Raw genomic sequence first — 19921 nt, 5'->3', positions numbered from 1 at the left:
CTCCTATACTACTCACCATGGCTGACTCTCAGCGTGCGTTTTGCTCTTTTTCTCCGCTGTGGGGTTCCGCCCTCACATCGCAAACCTAGTACTGATCGCATTCGAAATCCAGGTCGTCCCCGTGTCTTCTTTGACATTCAAATTGGCAACGAAAAAACTGGCCGTATTGCCCTGGAATTGGTACGTTAGTTATAGATACCCAATCCCCCGTTGCTCATGGTTGTACAGCAGCCTTTGCTAACTACCCCGCCTTTCACAGTTCAACGATGGTCAGTCCCATTGTCAACGGAGATTTTTCTCGCTACACAAACACTGACCCTGTACAGTCGTACCAAAGACTGCAGAGAACTTCCGTGCTCTCTGTACCGGAGAGAAGGGCATGGGAAAGCAGGGCAAGCCATTGCATTTTAAGGGTACGGCGCGTAACCCCGCTTCTGCATCCCACGGCGCATACGTCCTAACACCCACCGCATAGGTTCGATCTTCCACCGTGTGATCAAGCAATTCATGATCCAGGGTGGTGACTTCACTGCATTCAACGGCACTGGCGGCGAATCGATTTACGGCGAGAAATTCCCCGACGAGAATTTTGAGCTCAAGCATGACAAACCTTTCCTCCTCTCTATGGCCAACTCTGGCCCCGGCACCAACGGAAGTCAGTTCTTCATCACTACCGTCCCCACCCCTCACCTGGATGGCAAGCACGTTGTTTTTGGAGAAGTAATCAACGGAAAGAGTGTCGTCCGCAAGGTCGAGAACATGAACACCCAGGCAGACAAGCCCGTCAAGGACGTCACTATTGTCGAGTGTGGTGAGCTCACGGGCCAGGACTACGATGATGCTGATAAGCAAACCCCTGATGCTACCGGCGACCCCTACGAGGATTTCCCCGATGATCACCAAGGCGAGGAGCTTAATGCCCAAGTCTGCTTCAAGATTGCGTCGGAACTGAAGAACTTTGGAAACGCTGCTTTCAAGAGCGGCAACCTTGCGCTTGGTCTGGAGAAGTACCAGAAAGGCCTGCGCTACTTGCACGAGTTCCCCGAGCCTGATGAGAATGACCCCAAAGAGCTTGATGGTCAGATCAAGGCCCTTCGGTTTGCCCTGCACTCCAACTCTTCCCTTCTGGCCAACAAACTGGCACAGTACGGAAACGGTCGGTCCTGGGCTACCTACGCCTTGGACACCGCCAACGCCGCCAATGCGAAGGATGCCGACAAGGCCAAGGCCTACTACCGCCGTGCCGTGGCCTCCAGCGGTCTGAAGGAAGAGGACGAGGCCCTGAAGGACCTCCAGGAAGCCGAGAAGCTGGCCCCCGGCGACGCCGGCATCACCAACGAAATTGCCAAGGTCAAGAAGGCCATCAAGGACCGTCAGGCCAAGGAACGCGCCACTGCGCAGAAGTTCTTCTCATAAGCGCGATAATGCCATGAATGATTCATGAATGTTTCTACTACCAACCACTTTATTTTCCTTCTGCATAAAAGCGACGTCTCAATTGCGTCATCTAGATAGTGGTACCGCTCCTGTTCTCGTCTATCGTCATCTTCAGTCTTTTCCGGCTTTCGCGGCCTCGTTCCTAAAGACCATGTCTTTGGTATTCGATAGCATGGTGAAACCGGCGCACTGATTTGCTATCTCCTAAGGTTTGATCGGCGGATTTCGTATCCAACAGTGAATATAAACTAGGAAAATTCCGAGATCTAACAACGGAGCAATAAAATAATGATCAATGGAAAGTACGAATATTTGGTATCTTGCAGGCGCTGGTGAACGTTCAAAAGCCTTCACGTACCCCTAAAAAATTACAATAAATCAAGCTGAACCAGAAACAGCAAGGAGCAGATAGCAAAGATGACATGAAACAGCTCAAATACTCTGGCACGATATTTATCAATATTGACGACCCGTCTCCGCCAGAAACTTTTCATAACGCCCCTTCCCCCGTCGGCGCCAGCTCTTCCCCCAGATAAGCATAGGCACGCCCATCGCCATGGAGAGAACCACACAAATACCATAAAATGTAAAGGCCCAGCCATAGTTCGTGGCGTTAATGAAATGTTGTACGGTGAACGAGATGGCAAAGTTGATAACAGAAGAGCATATGGCAAGTACGATCACCAATTCACCAGAAATCTAGACACATGGTTAGTTGGCGAAGACCGGACAGGTTCAGTAAAGTACTGCGCTAGCAACATACCTTGTCGAAACATTCCATAGCGTAAGCTGTTGCGATACTGGTTGCTGAGACTTGTTGAGCTATCATACAACACAAACCAACGGCGATAGTCATCCAATGTGCTCCTGCTGTTGCGCCCCAGCCGTAGATGAAGTACCCGAGGGCGGCGAATATTAGCGGAAATATGTAAGCCCAGAGTCGCATCTCTGGCTCTTTGTAGCCCTTGTTGCGACGGGCTAGGAAGAGGACGAGCCAATCCGATAGGGATCCGATACCCATTCTGTTTTCGTGTGAGCTTTGTTTATAATAAGATAGGGTGGGAAGGAAGAAGATAAGGTGGTTATTACTCACCCGAAGAAACTGCCGATGAGAGCAGCGAGGAATAATAGGCCGGTTGAACCGTTGCTCCAGTTGTATGGAGCTTCGGTCATGATTTCGGAGATGGTGTTAAAGGAGACGATTCCTGCTGTGCAACCAAACGCGAATTGAACACCAGCTAGGACGATATTCGGGAACGCGAAGAGGTAGAATGGTCGTCGGAAGTACTGGAACCATGTCGTCTGGTCGTCCTTGAAGTAGTGTACTAGAGCGATTTTCTGGGTATATGTCCGTGGCGGCATGTCTACCTCGCCCGCGCCATTGCTTGGGGTAACTGACATCTGGCTCTCCTCTTTCCGATGCTTCTCAGATTGCATTTCAGGAGAAGCGTCATAGCCTTGTTCACCTTTCAGGGCTTCTGATGGTGTTCTTTCTGAGAAGCGGTACCGTGGGAACATGGTGTCGTCGAAGGTAAAGATGAACAATAAGATTAAGACTCCCTAGATGCCATGAGTTATCAATCTGGTAACACGTAGAGAGAATGCGTACTCACACAGGCAATTGCAACAATGGGCATACTCCATCTCCATCCAATACCATCGGATATGTATCCACCGAGTATAAGTCCGAGAATAGACCCCAACTGCTGGAAGAAAATGTAAATTGCGATCATTCGACCTCGTTCGTGAGCAAAGAACGTATCGAAAATCTTCTCCCACTTAGCAGCGCACAAAATACAGACCAAGAAGTGAGACTAACCGTAAGCTGGATCAGGGCTTGGTACGCAGCTGTGCCCATTCCACTAATAGTCGTCATAACATAATATTGACCGGTCCCAACGTAGAATGCACCCCAGATACCACTCGCGCCGACAAATATCAAACTTAAGATGTAAACTATCTTTCGTCCGAATTTCATGGCCGTCGGAATCCAGATGATGTTGAAGAAGCCAAGCATGAGGTAATTGAGGGCGGAGCCGCCGTTCATGTTTTCGAGGCTCACACCGGTCTCGTCGGATATCGTTGTCCATGATGCACCCCAGTTGTTCTCGCCGAAGGAGTTCACGCATGCATAGGCGGAGATGAGACATAGGGTCCAGTACTTTTTGTACTTGGGCCAGTTCTACACCCGATGTTAGTGACCGGTGAGTTAGTTAGAGGGCATATATTTACCAGAGGATCAGCTGCAGAGCATGACGGCTGGGGAATCAGAAGAATGTCATTCGCGTGAGCGGCATCTGCCAAGTTCCCGGATGCTACATAAATGGTTAATGTAAATCAATACAGAACCAATTCGAAGCAGATGCACACGTACTATCAACCAAGTAAACGGTTCCGGGGACATCAGTCAGGATGTCGTCAGAAGGAGCCATGTTGAGTTTTCAGTTCGTTCAACAGCTATGAGCAGATGTCTATCCTGGGGACACACAGCTTCTTAAATACAACCGTGGCGGCGAACTCGCAAACCTCCTCTGAGGGGAAGAATGCCCAACATCCCGTTCATCGTATCCTAGAACTCCCATTATTGGACGAGCCAGCCGAACTATCTAATGAAGCTTTACCGGCCACTTACGATAGGCTTGGGCGATGTAGCAGATTACCCGGCTCGATATACGCCATGTTCCTCTCCACACGATATGTCCCGAGGTCTACAATTCCATATCCGGGCAAATGCATGGAGATGATTAGAATGATAAGTATACGACCCACCCAACAGGAGAGGGGGAGCACGATAAGTGATCGACATGAGGGAAGCTCCAAACGACTGGTCATGATGCAACGGGAATTTGATACTGGAAGGGACCTGGTGCGGAGAGAGCCCTGTGGTCCACAATTGGGTGGATTAATATCTAGATTTGCCACGAACGATAAAACGCGGGGACAGTCATGCGGGTATTGACCCGTTTGAGTCAAGGGTTATCTCTGCTCCATCGTGAGGATGGATATGGAAGATGTATAAGGTTGATAGAAAATGCGGAGAAGATACGATAGCTTAAAGGAAGGAAGGTCCAACCGGTTCTTCTCAATCTAACCCTAATCAGGTGATAGGCTGGTCACGAGTGTCCAATCAGATTGTGTATTGGAATAACCACTTCATTCATCCATGCATCATGCTTCTTGTTTTCCCTTCCATATATTCCATGTCGGAGGTGATAAGGCCACCTTGCCGGTTTTTGCTCCAGGAAGTGGTCCAGGCTTTACCTGTTGCAGTTTTCGGGATAGCCAGCTAGCGTCTCTGCTTATTGATGGCATGACCTATTCACATATATATAAAAACGCGGAAGTAGTTCCACTGTGGTTCTGTAAACGCCTTTCTTAATAACTACCCTCCTGGTCATACTCTTACACTTAAAGACATCAATAACACAAAATGACATCCTCCAAGTTGACTCCCACATCATCTATCTTAATTGTCGGTGCAGGGACCTGGGGTTGTTCTACTGCTTTACATCTTGCCCGTCGAGGATACAAAAATGTCACGGTCCTAGATCCGCACCCGGTCCCTTCTCCCATTGCAGCTGGCAATGACATTAACAAGATTATGGAGCACAGGGAGGTAAAAGGTACGTCGATTTCATGACACAGATCAAACCGACTGTTCGCTCACCCCAATAGCCTCTGAAACCGATCCTTGGAGTATCGCCTTCTCAACATGCACGCGAGCTGCACTGAAAGGTTGGAAAAACGACCCAATATTCCAGCCATACTTCCATGAAACGGGGGCAATAGTTTCTGGCCACACCGCCTCTTTGATTAAACATATACAAGAACACGAAATCGACTCGTCAGACGCCGAGTTCATAAAATTGAACACCGCAGAGGATTTCCGCAAAACTATGCCCCCGGGAATCCTCACCGGCAACTTCCCCGGCTGGAAGGGCTGGCTGAACAAGACCGGCGCCGGATGGATCCACGCCAAGAAGGCCATGTTCTCGGCATACACCGAAGCAAAGCGCCTAGGAGTCACTTTCATCACCGGCTCCCCTGAAGGAGACGTTGTATCTCTAATTTACGAGAATGGAGACGTAGTCGGAGCCAGAACGGCCGACGGCACCGTCCACCGAGCAGACCATACCATTCTTTCCGCAGGGGCTGGCAGTGATCGTCTCCTGGACTTTAAGAAACAGCTCCGTCCTACCGCCTGGACGCTCTGCCACATCAGAATGACGCCCGACGAGGCCAAGAAGTACCGGAATCTTCCTGTGCTGTTCAACGTCGCTAAGGGGTTCTTCATGGAACCTGATGAGGATAATCATGAGCTTAAGATCTGCGACGAGCATCCTGGATATTGCAACTTCGTCCCGGACCCGAAGCACGGCGGTGAGGTGCGCAGTATCCCATTTGCAAAGCATCAGATTCCTCTTGAAGCCGAGGCCCGTGCAAGGGACTTCCTCCGTGATACGATGCCTCATCTTGCTGATCGACCACTGTCTTTTGCTCGTATATGCTGGGATGCTGATACAGTGGATCGGGCCTTCTTGATCGATAGGCATCCTGAGTATCGCTCTTTACTGCTTGCTGTCGGTGGATCTGGTAATGGAGCCATGCAAATGCCTACCATTGGTGGGTTCATAGCGGATGCTCTGGAGGGAAACCTGCAAAAGGAACTGAAGCATGCACTACGGTGGAGGCCTGAGATTGCCGCCCAACGAGACTGGAAGGATACGCAAAATAGATTCGGAGGTCCGAATAAAGTAATGGATTTCCAGAAGGTTGGAGAGAATGAGTGGACCAAGATTGGCGATAAGAGTCGGCTTTAAGCGCAATGTATACGAAGCTATTCGATAGCTTGTTCTCGTGTCCATAATATGAAGATTTCAAAAGAAGTATAGTACTCGTGCAACCACTGGTGAGCTTATTTGCTTCCGCTGGTCAGATGATCAAAACAAAATTAGACGCAGAGGTGCCGTTACTACGTGTATGATAGGTTTCAATCATACTTGAAACTTCATTGAGCGACAGAGGAATCAAGAGAAATGAAAGCTGTAGCTAACAAGGATAGACTGCCCATTCCTAATAGATTAATTAAGATTAAGGGGAGGCAAAAGTGAATCTGAACAATTTATTGAGTTGATCTTTGTACTTGACACAACATAATCGATCCATAACTGAATTAGTTTCTCGCAAATGCACAGCTGCCCATATCCAACTTAACAACCTCCGCCTCAGGTCTAATATCAAAATCAAAGATATCCATCGGCACCCCCATTGTGGTGCACGCATTCGGAATATCCACTATGCCAGCAATGTGACCCTGAACTGGAGCGCAGCTGAGTAGTAAATAAATCTGATAGTCACTGTAGCCATACCGACGAAGGTACTCGATCACGCGGAGACACGTCTGTCGATAAGCAACGGTAGCATCGAGGCAGTGCTGTTTCCCGTTCTCATCGACGGAGAAACCCTCGAAGGTGAGGTATCGACCAGGGCCAAACTGTGGCTCAACTGGTCCTGGGTGGAAGATTGGCGACTTCATGCCTAACTTGGCCATGCCGCCCTTCATCACGGTGAACTTGAGAGTAATGATCCCGGCCATTTCGATGGCACCACAGAAGGAGATTTCTCCGTCACCTTGAGAGAAGTGCAGGTCTCCTACGGAGAATTTCGCTCCAGGGACGTGGACCGGTAGATACACTTTCGAGCCTCGAGAGAGGTTCTTGATGTCACAGTTTCCTCCATGTTCGGGACGACCCTGCTTTTGTTAATTTTCAAATGATGACTTTGTTGGACTGGACATACAGGAATAGTCCGAGCTCCTTCTTTGGCAATCCTTTCTTTGAGACTCGCTTCCGCGCTCCCAGCATGTGCACTCTTGGGCTCAGGTGGCTTCGCAACCTCGCGACTGGTTGTATTGGCTGCGATCAACTCGCCTTCACGGCGATTCCACTCTGCCAGAACCTCTGTGGAGGGTGCACATCCTAGGATACCGGGATGGATGAGGCCTGCGAAACGCACATGAGGGATATGACGAGAGGAACAGAAAATGCCCTCGAAGTCCCAGATCGCCTTTGCTCTGTAAGAATCCAGGTCAGTCTCTTCAAGGGTCTGCATAAAAAGGAGATCTCAAGTAGGTGGTTGTCTCGTACGATTCAGGGTAAATCTCGTCCAAAAAGCCTCCACCATTCTGCTTATGGAACACACCAGAGAATCCCCAAGGCTGGTCTTGGAAAGGCTGAACATCTTGGATTTCGACCAGAAGGACATCTCCAGGCTCGGCAGTCTCAATGTCGAATGGGCCAGATAGATAGTGAATCTGCGTCAGGTCCACATTCTTGACGTCGTCGGCCGAGTCATTATTTTTGATTTGTCCTCCGGTCCAGTCCAGACATTCGATTTTAACGACTTCATTGTTGGCGATCTTACCGCAGGAGGGAACTGCTCAGAAGATATAAGCTTAGAAAAGGTGCTACATGTAATGATCAGGAGGATTAGTATACCATCCGGGTGCCATCGGTTCTAGAGCATTCATTAGTCCTAACATGGGGTTAAGTAGGTGAGCTCATCGAGGACATACATGTAACCCAGGCTGCTCCCAGGCTGGCTTGTCGAGATCGACTTTGAGAGCTGTGCGAATGCCCTTGTGTCCCATATTTATACTAATATCTGGTTGGGATTGATGTTTGGTTATGTACGTATCCACGGTGAGAAGCTAAGATGGAGGTTCTCAAGGAGGGAATGGCGCATATAAGAAGGTTCGGATTGCAACTCCAAGTGAGGAGGAGAGGGTAACTCTTTCCCCCTCATGGCTGCATGATTATCTCTTGACTGATTCATTGTTTTACCAACCCCGCAGTTGGAGATTACGAAAACGATCGACTTATCGCGCTTATCAGCGGGCCTGGTCGGGAGGAATCAATTCAATGCTTTTGATATTCTATCTCATTGGAGAGGCCGGAATCTGTTCCGCACCGTTTCCAAGTTAAGGATCAGTGGTGACGTGGATTAAACCATCCAGCCATATCTTCTACTCCATCATATCTCCTCGGCTTCCACAACTAAGAACACATCTACAGATCCCAATGAACACGGTAACCTAGGTGAACTTCCGCCGAAGCGCATCAGGCTCATCCGCCTTGTCACCGTCTTTCTTATTCTGCGCAGCGAGGTTGATCTTGTCAATGTTCTCCAGTGATAACTGCAGGAAATCGTGCTTATTCTTCCAGGTCACCTGGCTTTCAGCAAAGCCTTCACTCTCCGCTGGCACTGGTGGAGGATCCGTGATCTTGGTAACAAGATAGGCCGTGGATGCTTGGGCGATACCGTACATGAGGACTCCGATGAACGGTGTCTTCAGCACAATAGTGAAGGCAAACGCAAAACCAAATAGGACACCTTCCCGGTCCGCAAACCAGCGGCGCTTCTGTTCGTGAGTGTATTTGATACGGCAGAAGTATGGATCGAGCTGTTGGAATTGTTAGATGTCACGCATGGCCTTATAGGATTTACAGTAGTCATGAGCACTCACGAGTTCACGCATCAAACTGCGGGAAGAGTAATAGGTGTGGAGGAAGGTGACCAGGTAGCGCTTAGGGAGCACGAGGCCGGTTCCGAAGATAGCAGCTGCAGGGGCTGGGCCCACCATCTGCTGAAAGGAAAAGAACGAAGCTGCAGGCATCACGAATCGCCCGACGATAGGAAGAAGCGACAGCAAAAAGACGCCAAGCATCATCCCGACCTTGCGCCCATACCGACGGACGAAGACGAGAGCCGATTCACCTTTTGGCTTAGACACCCCAACACTCCCTTTCGTGGAGTACATCGAAAGGCTTGGGTAGTACATGGCCCGTAGGGTCTTGGGATCATCTGCCTTATGTTTGTCAACATAGGTGGAGTCGACCCATTTTATAGATTCCATGAAGCTACCTGAGTCAGTCCATGAAGTCCAAGCGGGACGGAATAACGAGGGACTTACATTTCATCGAGAGTTGGGGTGATGTATCGCATGAGCGTCATCACCAAGAAGGGAACTTGAAGGACCGATTTGCTCAGAAAATCAAGGCTCTCAAGAAGGGTATCGTCCCAAGTCGCGCTCTCCAAGTCGGCCATCCAAGATAAGATCCATAGAAGAAACTTGACCCCGATGATCTAGGAGGCATCGTCAGTTCTGTAGATCATTTCCTATTGTGGAATGGGAACATACGGGGATCTGAATGAGTAATTCAATGGCGATTCCTACAGCTATCGCAAAACCCGCTTGCCGGAAGTGCTCATGTTTGAAAAGTTCTGGGTTCCGCAGTGCTCGAACAGCTGTTGGTCATTTGGTCAGCCACATATCCACTAGCAAAGATGCCAAGAGGATCTCCATCCATGGCCTAATCGAATGCTGAGAGCCCATGGAATCACTGTTTTGATAACCATGGTCGATGGAGCTCATGGCCCATTTGTCTGGAGATTTTAAATCCAGGATGATAATCAAGGATAACCCCTTAAGGACCAAAAGGGCTATCCGGAAGCTCCGGACTTAAGGGTGGTGTATTAAGGAGACTCACTTCCAACAATCGTGAGCTGAGCACCGCGAATAACGGCATTTGGCTCAAAATTGGGCATTTTGAGCGTTCTGCGTAATTCGAAAACTTCACAGTGAAGGAGAAGAGATATATACGAGAGTCAACGTGTATCTTTCGATTTGTGGATCGCCTGGACCTGCAGAAAGAGCGCAGGCAGCCGCATAAGAACCTCTATGGCAGCGGCAGGGGATTGGCCAAGCAGCCGCCATCTAAACGCAGGCGCTTGCAGGACCCACTGGGACATGTGAGCTTATGCCTGAGGCTACGATCCCTTCCTGATTCCCCCGCGGTTTTGTTGAGGCAAATCAGATGAACTTTATCACCCCGTATCACACGCTGACTAGAGATGGTCGTTCATTCTTTACATTCTCTCCCTCCATCGACACTCATTCTCAACTAACTGCGGTCTTTCTTTTCTTGCTTCTCATATTACATCTGTATTATCTCGCAATCGGTTTAATCTATTCAATGTAACCTGTGTTGTTATCCGCCCTTTCTTTCACGAGTTCTCATGAACCATGACCGATACCTCGGATGCGCCGCTTCCTCAGATCCGTCGGTCTGCTACTCTCCCTTCGAAATTGCATCCACGTTCCAAACGCAGTGTAGAGTCACTGAGGCCTTCGGAGAATGATCTTTTCTACCATCCTGCCGCCAAAGTAGTCCATTTCGCCCCAAGAGCACTTGCGCCCATCCCGTCCAGCACCGCGCCAGCAGACTTTGATTATCCGGTTGATACGGTCGAAACCCTTCCATGGAGGTCCCCTACGGAACGAACAGTTGCATTTGCGCCCCTTCGGCTTGAGAAGGTTCACGGCCTGACCGTGTTCCTGAAGTGCGGCAGTGTCGTCCATGCAATCCTCAAGAACTCCCAATGTTGGTGTGTCGACGGCGTATCAACATTTGTTCTGCGCATTCGCCCTCTCACATATTATCGTATCGAACTTCCTAATGAAACTGAAGAGGATAGGAAGTCCGTGGCAGCAATGAAAGAGGCCTTGCCTCAGGTCCTCCGCTATGAAGTCACCCCCTGTCCGTTCAAAAGGGGGTTTACAGTCGAGATACCAGAGGAGGCCAGGGTTCCGCGGCGCAAAAGAGCATGGCGTCCGAAAGGGCGAAGGGAGAGCGCTCCTATCATTTCTGCCTACATGCTTGATAAGAGTCCAGCCCGCGAAATCGCTCTGACTGATTCTCTGAGTGCTGGCGAAGACACCGATGGCAATCTAACGGACGATAGCTGCTTCACAACGAAAGGTAGCAATAGCACAGTCCTGGAAACTATTCCCGACGACAACGAGCCTTCACTGCCCAACAAAATGCCCGAAATCACAGATTTGCCCCGACGCTCTGTGTCCGAAACTCAACAGAGCTTCCAGACCTTGCTGGCAAGGTTTGAAGACACGCCTGAACCACCCGTGGAACCCAAAATGCCATTATCTTCCAGTGTTGACTCATTTCACACCGTCGCATCGTTATCGTCGTCGCCAGCGGAATCAGATTCTGGCTCAACTTTCCCTTCGGCCACATCAACTGACGGCACCGATCTCGGTCTGCGTGAAAGCAGTAACAACCAGGGTCACTTGGAGAATCTAAAATTCGAGGAGGTTGACTTTTCTGCAGGACGCACTGTACCAGAAGTTAAGTGCGAAGATTGCTGTTCACCTAGGCCCCCGGCTTCCCCTAGGGCTTCTTTCTCGGAGGAAGAGTTTCGACGAGTGCCTGGTGCGCTGCCGGATGATCAGATGTCCATTGCCAGCTATGCTGGTACATCTAAGACCACAGACTCCAATCCCAACCTCAGCAGCATGAGCATAGAATTTCGTCGTCGGTCTAAGGCGTCCCGGGAGCGAGAACTTTCGCCGATGCCACCTCAGTCGGCTTTAGCCCTTACCAGCCCCTCGGACAAAGAAAACGCGGCCTCTCCGATTCAGAAGACATGCACGGTGGTCCTTATCCCTCCGATTCAGTTATTTATCGTCCTCATTCATATAGCAGCTCGGATCGTATTAGGCCCAGCTTTGACATCGGCCATGGGGGAGTTAAATCATAAGTATGAGTATCAAGTGGCGGATCCTCAGGAGGCTGTGGACGACTTTGATCTTCCACTTGCACCCGACTGTCCGAGGAAACAGTCGGTATCCGAAGCCAACTCTTGGGATTTGGATTAAATGTTCTGCCAAGGCAGCCTGTGTAACTTGGCTGCCGGCGTCTCTGACGCATATCTCCTCTTTGCCTTTCTTTTTGCCCCCTTTTCTGTCTGATTCAATCTCTCGTCTGTAGTCCACTCACAGTATTTTCCCCACGCACTCTGTACTCAGTATGACGTCCCTGTTTCTATGATGATGATTTGTGCACTGTTTTACCATATTTGTCGGTTTGGCTTACTGTACGGTTTGTTGGCGGATGGGTTCCTGCTTTGGCTATTTATTGTTTAATGTCCCGTTTGTAATTTAGCATATCTCAGTCATAGTCATAGCTAATATACCCTGCTATTATTCATTTGAACAAGGGGAAAAGATTGAATCGTTCATTCCTCGATTCGGTCCAGGTCCTCGACTCACCAACCGGTCTAGGTATATGTATATCTAACATATCAACAGGAAACAAACAAGGAAAGGAGAATAGAAACTTAGAAAAGTAAAATGACCAGACAACGCCATCAATGCAAAGAACAAACAGGACCAATCTCAGAAACATCGCCCATCAATGAATCACGATCCGTACTTCTATGCCGCATCGTATATAGAGCAAGCCTTTTCCCTCCACGAATCATCAAATCATGCCCCATCAAAGTACCGGCCCGTACGCCTAAGCCTTTGCAGCCTTCGCCTTAGCCTTGCCCTTCTTACGATCCCTCTTCTTCAATCCCGTCATCCCCGCCTTGCAGACCTCCGCATAGCGGGTATAGAAGGCCTCGAGGTCCTCCGGCGCCACTATCGTCGACAGCTTCACTTTCGAGACGGTCTTCTTCTCGACCTTGTTGTTCTTCGGATTGGGTGCATTGGTGTTGCCATCTGTTGCACGGATAAGGATAGACGGCCGCGACGAGGAGGAGGCGTTCTCTGAAGATGCGGTGGTGTCAATGAGAGGCTTCTGGGTGAGGAAGACGGAGCCTCGGGCTTTTTGAGAGGTCTTGGATAGGAGGTCAGAGAGGGAGGAGAAGAACTGTTGATCGTCAGTACAATCTCAAACTCTAATCGAAAATTCCCATGTAACTAGGACAGCGAAGAAAGATATACATACCTCCTCGTGGCCGAGATGTGGTGCCATTGTAGATTTGCGACGAACGATATGAAATTCGCTTGTGTGCGATGTATCCGGGATAGGATGTCTTATTCCGTGACGTGGATACCTTCAACAACAAACAATATACTGAGCGGAGGTTATTCCAAGCTAATTGAAAGATCGACAACTCTCAAAGACCCCTCTGTTCTGCAGTTTCGAACTGGACACTAAACAGCATCTTGACATCGGGCGGTCGAGACAACCCTCCGCAGTTGAGGGCGACTCACCGCCTTGACTTAATCGCTCTCCGCCTCCACTCCGCCCACCTTTCTTCCCGGCATAAAAAAAAGTTTCGTTGCGCAAGAGCTTTGAGCAACACAACTCTGCGGAGGCAGGATAATTGGCCCACAATGCCACGTCCGATGCATAATACGACCTCGCTACCGAGGAATCTGCGCGACGAGTTGGGCATCAAGGATACCTATGGCGATAAGAAGAGAAGGCAAAACGGTCCTGCGACTCGGAAAGATCGTCGGCGGGAGGAACGAGACCAGAAAAAGACGAAACGAGCGCCAGTTTCCAAACACGGCGGGAGACAGCGGTCGAACCGTCGTGACGATGATTATGACGATGAAGATGGTTTTGAGGGGTTCGATGATGGTTCTGGAGCCGAGTCGGACGCAGCTGGCGAGGAGGATGTGTTTGCTAAGTTAAAGGCTGCAAAGCAGGCGAAACAGCAGCCGAAACCGATACTCAAGAAGGCGAAGGCTGGAAAGTCGGCTCCCGAAGGTGATAGCGAGGAGGAAGAGACAATACGCCCGCGTCAAATATCCAAAGCGGTTCAAGAAAAGCTCGACGAAGACGAAGCCGAGATTGCTGCGCTGGAGAAAAAGCTCGGACTGAAGAAAGGGAAGAAACTTCCAAAGTCCTTCGAAGAGGATGGTCTCGGCGACTTGCTAGGCGATTTGGACGAGGGGTCGGCAGATGAAGGTCGGAAGCGTAAAAGGGAAGCTGACGAATGGCTAAGGAATAAGAGGATGAAAGCGCAAGGCTTAGCGCCTGAGAGTGACTCTGAAGAAGATGGGAGTGACTTGGGAAGTGAGGAAGAGATGGATGACCTTGACGAAGATGAAGACATGTTCGACGATCTGGATGAAGAAGATGACGAAGAAAGCGAAGAGGAGAAGCCCGTCCCGAAGAAACGAGAAAACCCATATGTCGCCCCTGTCGCAGAAACAAACGAGAATCGTCCACAGAAATATATCCCTCCGTCGTTGCGGGCTGCATCCGGGTCCGAGTCAGAGTCTCTCGTTCGACTAAGGAGACAGGCTCAAGGACATCTGAATAAATTGTCCGAGGCCAATCTAGTCTCTATTCTGGGCGAGTATGAAAAGCTCTACCGGGAGTACCCACGAAAAGAAGTAACTACGACACTGATAAATCTACTTTTCGGCCTCATTTGCGAACGGTCCGCCCTTCAGGATACGTTCCTAATTCTCCACGCAGGATTCATCGCTGCTGTATACAAAATTGTTGGAACGGACTTTGGCGCCGAACTCGTCCAAAAGATAGTTGAAACATTCGATGCCCGCGGCGATGAGCGTGGCAGCTTCGAAGGGAAAGAGTCCCTCAACCTCGTCTCTCTTCTCGCGCAACTTTACAACTTCCATGTCATCTCCAGTACCTTAATCTTCGATTATATTCGCATCTTTTTGCAAGACATCACTGAGGAGAATACCGAATTACTCCTCAAGATCATCAGGAGTAAGTGTCACGTCATACGTGCCTGGACGCAACAAACTAACAGTAATAGATTCCGGACCGCAACTCAGACAAGACGACCCGTCATCTCTGAAAGACATCGTTCTTCTTATCCAGCCGGCAGTAGCCAAGGCTGGCGAAGCATCTCTCTCCGTGCGCACGAAGTTCATGATTGACACAATCACCGACCTTAAAAACAACAAGCTAAAGGCCGGAGTCGGCTCCAGTGTAACCACGGAGCACATTACGAAAATGCGCAAAATCCTAGGATCTCTGAACAACTCCCGAGTTATCCGTGCCACCGAACCCATAAGCATCTCGCGAGACGACATTCACAACTCCTCGAAAAAAGGAAAATGGTGGCTCGTCGGCGCAAGCTGGAGGGAGGACCCGCTAGTCTCCGCTCGCCAGGAACTCTCCAACCTCCCAGCGGACCAGCAGAACCCTGCTGCCGCAGAAGAGGAAGATAGCGACGGAGAACCAGACTTCGTCAACCTCGCAAAAGCCCACCGAATGAACACAGATGTCCGACGCTCCATCTTCGTCGCCATCATGTCCGCAACAGACTACCAAGACGCGCACGTCCGACTTCTCAAACTCCGCCTGAAGAAAGCACAAGAATACGAAATCCCGCGCGTACTAACCCATTGCTCCATGGAAGAAGAGGCCTACAACCCATACTACACCTTAATCGCGCGTCGCCTCTGCGGCGAATCAGGCCGCCGCCTCAAAGTCTCCTTCATGTTCACACTCTGGAACATCTTCAAGCGCATGGGCGAAACAGGCGACATGGACGAAGAAGATGACGCCGACTTTGATGAGGACGAACAGAACCAACTCCCCATGAAAGCCATCGTCAACCTCGCAAAGATGTACGGCAGCCTCATCGCAGACAACACCCTCAACCTGGGCATCCTAAAGACCCTCAACTTCGCATACCTCCAGCCCAAATCCAAGACCTTCGTCGAGCTCCTCCTTATCAGCGTCATCCAGCAATCCCAAAAGCAGAAACGTGGCAAAAAGCACGCCAAGAAATCCGACGACGAGAAGGATGAGAAGGCTCTGATGGAAATCTTCATTCGTACCCGTGAGACGCCTCAGATTGTCAAGGGCCTGATCTTCTTCCTACGTAAGGTCGTGGCCAAGTCGGACGTTGTTTCTGGGAAGGAACAGAAGTTGGTCAAGTGGGGTTGTAATGTTGCGGTTGATGCTTTGAAGGTTGTCTCGAAGGAAACGGCTGGGTTTGACTGATTTGTCTATGACTGTTGAGGTTGCTTTTGGCGTATGGTTGTCTTTGATATGGGATGTGTGGCTTGTTGGATAAAAGCATTGCATTAGACTTTGTGCTCTGATTCTTTGTATAATATGTCATCGAACGAAATGTATAGACCTCTCCCACGGTGGAGGAAACATTCACAGATAACGATGTGAAGTCCAGGGTATCATGCGTAGTATACATATACAGTCGTAAAAAGCCATCAGGACATAATCCCGATCATCATCATCCATCAATCTACTGAACTGATATCAGATCCCACTCCATACAGACGAGCCACTTCGTCGTGGTCCCAGATTGCCCGTGCCCATCCCTTTCGGGATCGCTGTGTGTACCATATCCAGCCAGCCTATCCTCCAAATCTAACTCCCAGACCAATCCCCGATGAACACCCACCACATTCCCCCCAACAAGCTCAGGAACACGACTAGCATCTGGATGCTGCGACGACACTCCAGCCGACTGAGAGCGCGGGGTCCCTAAAAGAAGAATATTTTTCATCCCACTGCCCTCACGATGACCAGAAGCGTCCTCTTCATCATCTAGTGACGTCACAGGTTGGCCTCGTACAAAAGCAAGCGGTCCGGAACTAGCGAGGGTAGACTGACGAATATCCGCAATACGAACGACTAGAAGGTATCTCTGCAGATCCAGGCCGGCTCCAGTGCGGTTTCGGTAGTTCATCTGCATCTGTTCTCGCTTGGTGCTCAATTCTAAGATCCAGCTGCGCACTTCGGCTGCCATGCCGCCGGGTAGATAACTAGGGGCCGAGGAGCGGGCACGGCCACGACGACGGAGCGTGTGAGATGAAGGAGAGAATGGGGTAGGGATGGCGGAGGGGTCTTCAGGGGCCTGGGATGGGGACGGTGAGCGCGGCAGAACGAATGTCGGTTTCCGTTTCGGGGGCGGAGAAGTCGGCGCCGGTGTTGCGAATGGGGTCGGTCGAGCGCTTGACTGGGGCTGTGTGCTTGGGAATGCCTGGGAGGCTGATAGCATGAAGCGAGGGTTGTTGCGGACGGTGGGCTTGATGGTTGCTGGTGTTGAAGGTTGGGGAGTAGTGGTCGTTTGCTGAGGGTTTATCTCGGGATATGTCTGGTTCGGAGTTTGAATTTGTAGTCGAGTACGGTCCTTAGTAGGCGATAGTACTTCCGGGGAAGACGTCTGAATTATATCATCATCGTGTTTCCTTCTCTGGGTGAAGGGTGTTTGTGGGTCAAGCGATGCACGCCTTCGCTTTGTCCGTGTTGTCGTCGGTCCAAAGAGAGCTTCGAATTCGGCCTCCAGTTCGCCTGCGTCGCCTGGTGAACTACTATCCGGATCTGGACTCCCGGTGATGTCATTGTGTGAGGGTCTGGATTCATTGTATTCTAGTTCGTCATCAGAGTCTTCAATTATCTCTTTCTGGCGCTGGGTTGGTCGAAGGTCTTGATCTCTTTTGGCAGCCTGTGTATTCGCGATAGGGGTGGATTGAGATCCATCGTCATCTATGAGATCATCTTTGCCATGTATTCGTGCATTTGAGCTATGAGTCTGCTGGGAGAGAACGAAACGGGGTGTTGACGCGAATTGGGAACCAGCACTGGGCCGAGAGGAGGAATTGGGACGACGAGAAGAGGGAACGCGAAAAGGTGTCTGCGATTGGGTAGTTAGATGGTTGTTATTGTTAGGAAGTAAGTTTTCTATAGACCACTTACGCTAGAAGGGGGCATTGAAGCAAATAGAGGGCAGGGAAGGGTTCAGTTGCGACATTTCTTAAGTGAACCCGCGGGGTTGAGATGGAAATTGATGATGAATGGATGGATGAATGACGGCGATGATGATTTGATCTTATCTTCAGGTGATCTCTTATCTCCTTAATCCCCGTCAAACAGTAATTGATGCCCAAGGCCTCAAGAAAATATCCCCACCCATGAGCCTGTGCTATATGACAAGTCACGCATACTTACCACAAAAGACTTGGATGAGTCTGGTGAGCTGAGCGAAGTTTATTATGTTCTCTGTCATGACATCACAGACACAATTACCCCTACATATGCCTATGCATGCAGTATATGCTGTACAAGCTGTACAAGCTGCCTGCTACAGGATTCTTATTTCTGAATGATGTAGCACTAAGCCCCAGGTGATAGAGTTCTTCAAGGAGCAGCACCTGCAAGCCTAACAAAGCACGGGGACCCGAGATATCCGGATTTTCAGAGGTTGACGTGTCTGGTCATCGATGGATAGCTAGCCGATTTCGATCGCTAGTCACCAGCGTCCTTTCACAAGTATCAGGAAACAGCCAAGCACCATTCGATTAGCACGGACATCGATAAAGGCGCGTGAAGCCACCAGTCAACTTTCCTCGGTTCAAATCCCGCTGTCAAGCCTGACACCAAAAGTGCATTGCATAATGCACTCTCCGCAGGATCCTGTCCTGTGCGGCCCATGAACAAGAGAATTATGAACACTAAGCATAGGTTCGATCCTTCGAAGAAGAAGGCAAACGACGGGCAGCAAAAGTATTTGTCAAAATCTTACCCAATGAATTGAAACTATTTGCCAGACTAGTCACCGTACAGCGAAGCGTTGGAGGGGTCTTCAACTCTAAAGACGCTCGGCGTTTGCCCGTTACCTAGACCTGCGCATACCAACCGTTGATATAATGGTTTGGCGGGAACACTTGCAGTTCTAAGAACATGGATTATAAATTATAGTGGATTAGGGTTACATCATAAGATGCGTGAAAGGACCGTTTGCTATGCATTCATGGCAGAAATCAAGGATTGATCCTATACTGATGTTATCAATACATGAAGTATGCAACTGCTGATCCCTTCCCATTTTCTACGGTGAGAATACCCGACGGAGTGTCTGATCCTCATGATCAGCATTATCTTTGACCCGAAAGATTGGCTGACAACGCATTAGATACTCAAATCGCTCGTTCTCTGGACAGACCGATTGGCCGGCCAAATCCTTCAGCCGAGACTCGAGTGGACCGTGCTCAGCCTGGAAACTGCCTGAAACAGAAAGAATCATGCCATATCAATTGCATACTGCGAGGCAGGAAGGAATGGTTAACAATGATCATTATGACGACGGGGTTTGCAAGTGGAAAAAGTACGAGGCATTAATACCACATCATGCAAAATAGAGACAAAGAAAGGTACGCAGGGAATAACAGGGAGTCAACCCTGGATTAACCCCATTTTCACGCCATTTTAGTACGGATGCAGCGGAGATCCACTTCGAGTCCCAGAGGACGGGATTGACACCTCGAACTAGCAAACGGACCGTTGCTGTAGCCAGCCCAGAACCGAGGACGACGATGGGCCCGCCTTTACCAGGCCTGAGCGCTAGCCTGGTACTGAAGGCACAAGGGAGCCACTGAATGTACCTGAATGGACGACTTGCAGACGCTAGAAGGCACCGCTGGGACGCCAGCGGTCCAAATCCCGGTAAGGGTTGATCCGTCCTAGCGAGCTTCATCACGATAATCGACGAGGGCCTCTTTTCGTCAAACGGCCCCGGAATGGGTCTACCATTTGAGCATTTGACAGGTGGGGTTCGCTAAAGTAGCCTGCTTAACCGTTTGACGTGGTCAGTTGTCGGCCAGTCCTGGAAACGCTACTGATGTACCCTAAGGTTTGGCTCCCGGGGGTTCTCCGTGATG

At 49.9% G+C, this 19921-nt stretch overlaps 10 protein-coding genes across 10 annotated transcripts; 4 read left to right on the top strand and 6 right to left on the bottom strand.

The window, feature by feature from the left end:
* Positions 1 to 17: 17 nt before the first annotated feature.
* Positions 18 to 1416, top strand: F9C07_2229505 (peptidyl-prolyl cis-trans isomerase D; the record flags this gene model as incomplete). The annotated part of the gene is made up of 5 exons (XM_041294617.1): positions 18 to 33; positions 113 to 180; positions 260 to 269; positions 327 to 413; positions 476 to 1416. The coding sequence occupies 5 exons, from the start codon at positions 18 to 20 to the stop codon at positions 1414 to 1416; spliced, it is 1122 nt and encodes a 373-aa protein (XP_041150198.1).
* A 477-nt stretch (positions 1417 to 1893) lies between these two features.
* On the bottom strand, positions 1894 to 3869 carry F9C07_5630 (putative MFS transporter; the record flags this gene model as incomplete). Its single annotated transcript, XM_071511373.1, has 7 exons — positions 1894 to 2136; positions 2201 to 2474; positions 2531 to 2997; positions 3051 to 3206; positions 3257 to 3619; positions 3670 to 3752; positions 3812 to 3869. 7 exons carry the CDS (start codon positions 3867 to 3869, stop codon positions 1894 to 1896), a joined length of 1644 nt encoding a protein of 547 aa, XP_071366963.1.
* A 998-nt stretch (positions 3870 to 4867) lies between these two features.
* On the top strand, positions 4868 to 6257 carry F9C07_5629 (fructosyl amine:oxygen oxidoreductase; the record flags this gene model as incomplete). Its single annotated transcript, XM_041294616.1, has 2 exons — positions 4868 to 5060; positions 5113 to 6257. The coding sequence occupies 2 exons, from the start codon at positions 4868 to 4870 to the stop codon at positions 6255 to 6257; spliced, it is 1338 nt and encodes a 445-aa protein (XP_041150196.1).
* A 353-nt stretch (positions 6258 to 6610) lies between these two features.
* On the bottom strand, positions 6611 to 8086 carry F9C07_5628 (Acetamidase/Formamidase; the record flags this gene model as incomplete). Its single annotated transcript, XM_041294606.1, has 5 exons — positions 6611 to 7189; positions 7237 to 7510; positions 7584 to 7872; positions 7935 to 7953; positions 8012 to 8086. The coding sequence occupies 5 exons, from the start codon at positions 8084 to 8086 to the stop codon at positions 6611 to 6613; spliced, it is 1236 nt and encodes a 411-aa protein (XP_041150195.1).
* Positions 8087 to 8530: 444 nt separating this feature from the next.
* On the bottom strand, positions 8531 to 10044 carry F9C07_5627 (transmembrane protein UsgS; the record flags this gene model as incomplete). Its single annotated transcript, XM_041294605.1, has 5 exons — positions 8531 to 8899; positions 8963 to 9356; positions 9410 to 9582; positions 9638 to 9744; positions 9987 to 10044. 5 exons carry the CDS (start codon positions 10042 to 10044, stop codon positions 8531 to 8533), a joined length of 1101 nt encoding a protein of 366 aa, XP_041150194.1.
* A 478-nt stretch (positions 10045 to 10522) lies between these two features.
* Positions 10523 to 12172, top strand: F9C07_5626 (inheritance of peroxisomes protein 1-domain-containing protein; the record flags this gene model as incomplete). Its single annotated transcript, XM_041287172.1, has 1 exon — positions 10523 to 12172. One exon carries the CDS (start codon positions 10523 to 10525, stop codon positions 12170 to 12172), a length of 1650 nt encoding a protein of 549 aa, XP_041150193.1.
* Positions 12173 to 12812: 640 nt separating this feature from the next.
* F9C07_5625 (putative signal recognition particle 14kD protein) lies at positions 12813 to 13274 on the bottom strand (the record flags this gene model as incomplete). Its single annotated transcript, XM_041294604.1, has 2 exons — positions 12813 to 13169; positions 13248 to 13274. The coding sequence occupies 2 exons, from the start codon at positions 13272 to 13274 to the stop codon at positions 12813 to 12815; spliced, it is 384 nt and encodes a 127-aa protein (XP_041150192.1).
* An 81-nt stretch (positions 13275 to 13355) lies between these two features.
* F9C07_1851661 (uncharacterized protein) lies at positions 13356 to 16372 on the top strand. The gene is made up of 2 exons (XM_041294615.2): positions 13356 to 14993; positions 15043 to 16372. The coding sequence occupies exons 1-2, from the start codon at positions 13640 to 13642 to the stop codon at positions 16239 to 16241; spliced, it is 2553 nt and encodes an 850-aa protein (XP_041150191.1). The 5' UTR covers positions 13356 to 13639; the 3' UTR covers positions 16242 to 16372.
* Positions 16373 to 16503: 131 nt separating this feature from the next.
* Positions 16504 to 17975, bottom strand: F9C07_2229497 (uncharacterized protein; the record flags this gene model as incomplete). Its single annotated transcript, XM_041287165.1, has 2 exons — positions 16504 to 17898; positions 17961 to 17975. 2 exons carry the CDS (start codon positions 17973 to 17975, stop codon positions 16504 to 16506), a joined length of 1410 nt encoding a protein of 469 aa, XP_041150190.1.
* Positions 17976 to 18812: 837 nt separating this feature from the next.
* Positions 18813 to 19737, bottom strand: F9C07_5622 (uncharacterized protein; the record flags this gene model as incomplete). The annotated part of the gene is made up of 2 exons (XM_071511372.1): positions 18813 to 18880; positions 19431 to 19737. 2 exons carry the CDS (start codon positions 19735 to 19737, stop codon positions 18813 to 18815), a joined length of 375 nt encoding a protein of 124 aa, XP_071366962.1.
* Positions 19738 to 19921: the final 184 nt, after the last annotated feature.

This window comes from Aspergillus flavus, chromosome 7 (genome assembly GCF_009017415.1).
Source record: "Aspergillus flavus chromosome 7, complete sequence".
Taxonomy (NCBI): Eukaryota; Fungi; Ascomycota; class Eurotiomycetes; order Eurotiales; family Aspergillaceae; genus Aspergillus; species Aspergillus flavus.
This window is presented reverse-complemented; position numbering and strand designations above follow the sequence as displayed.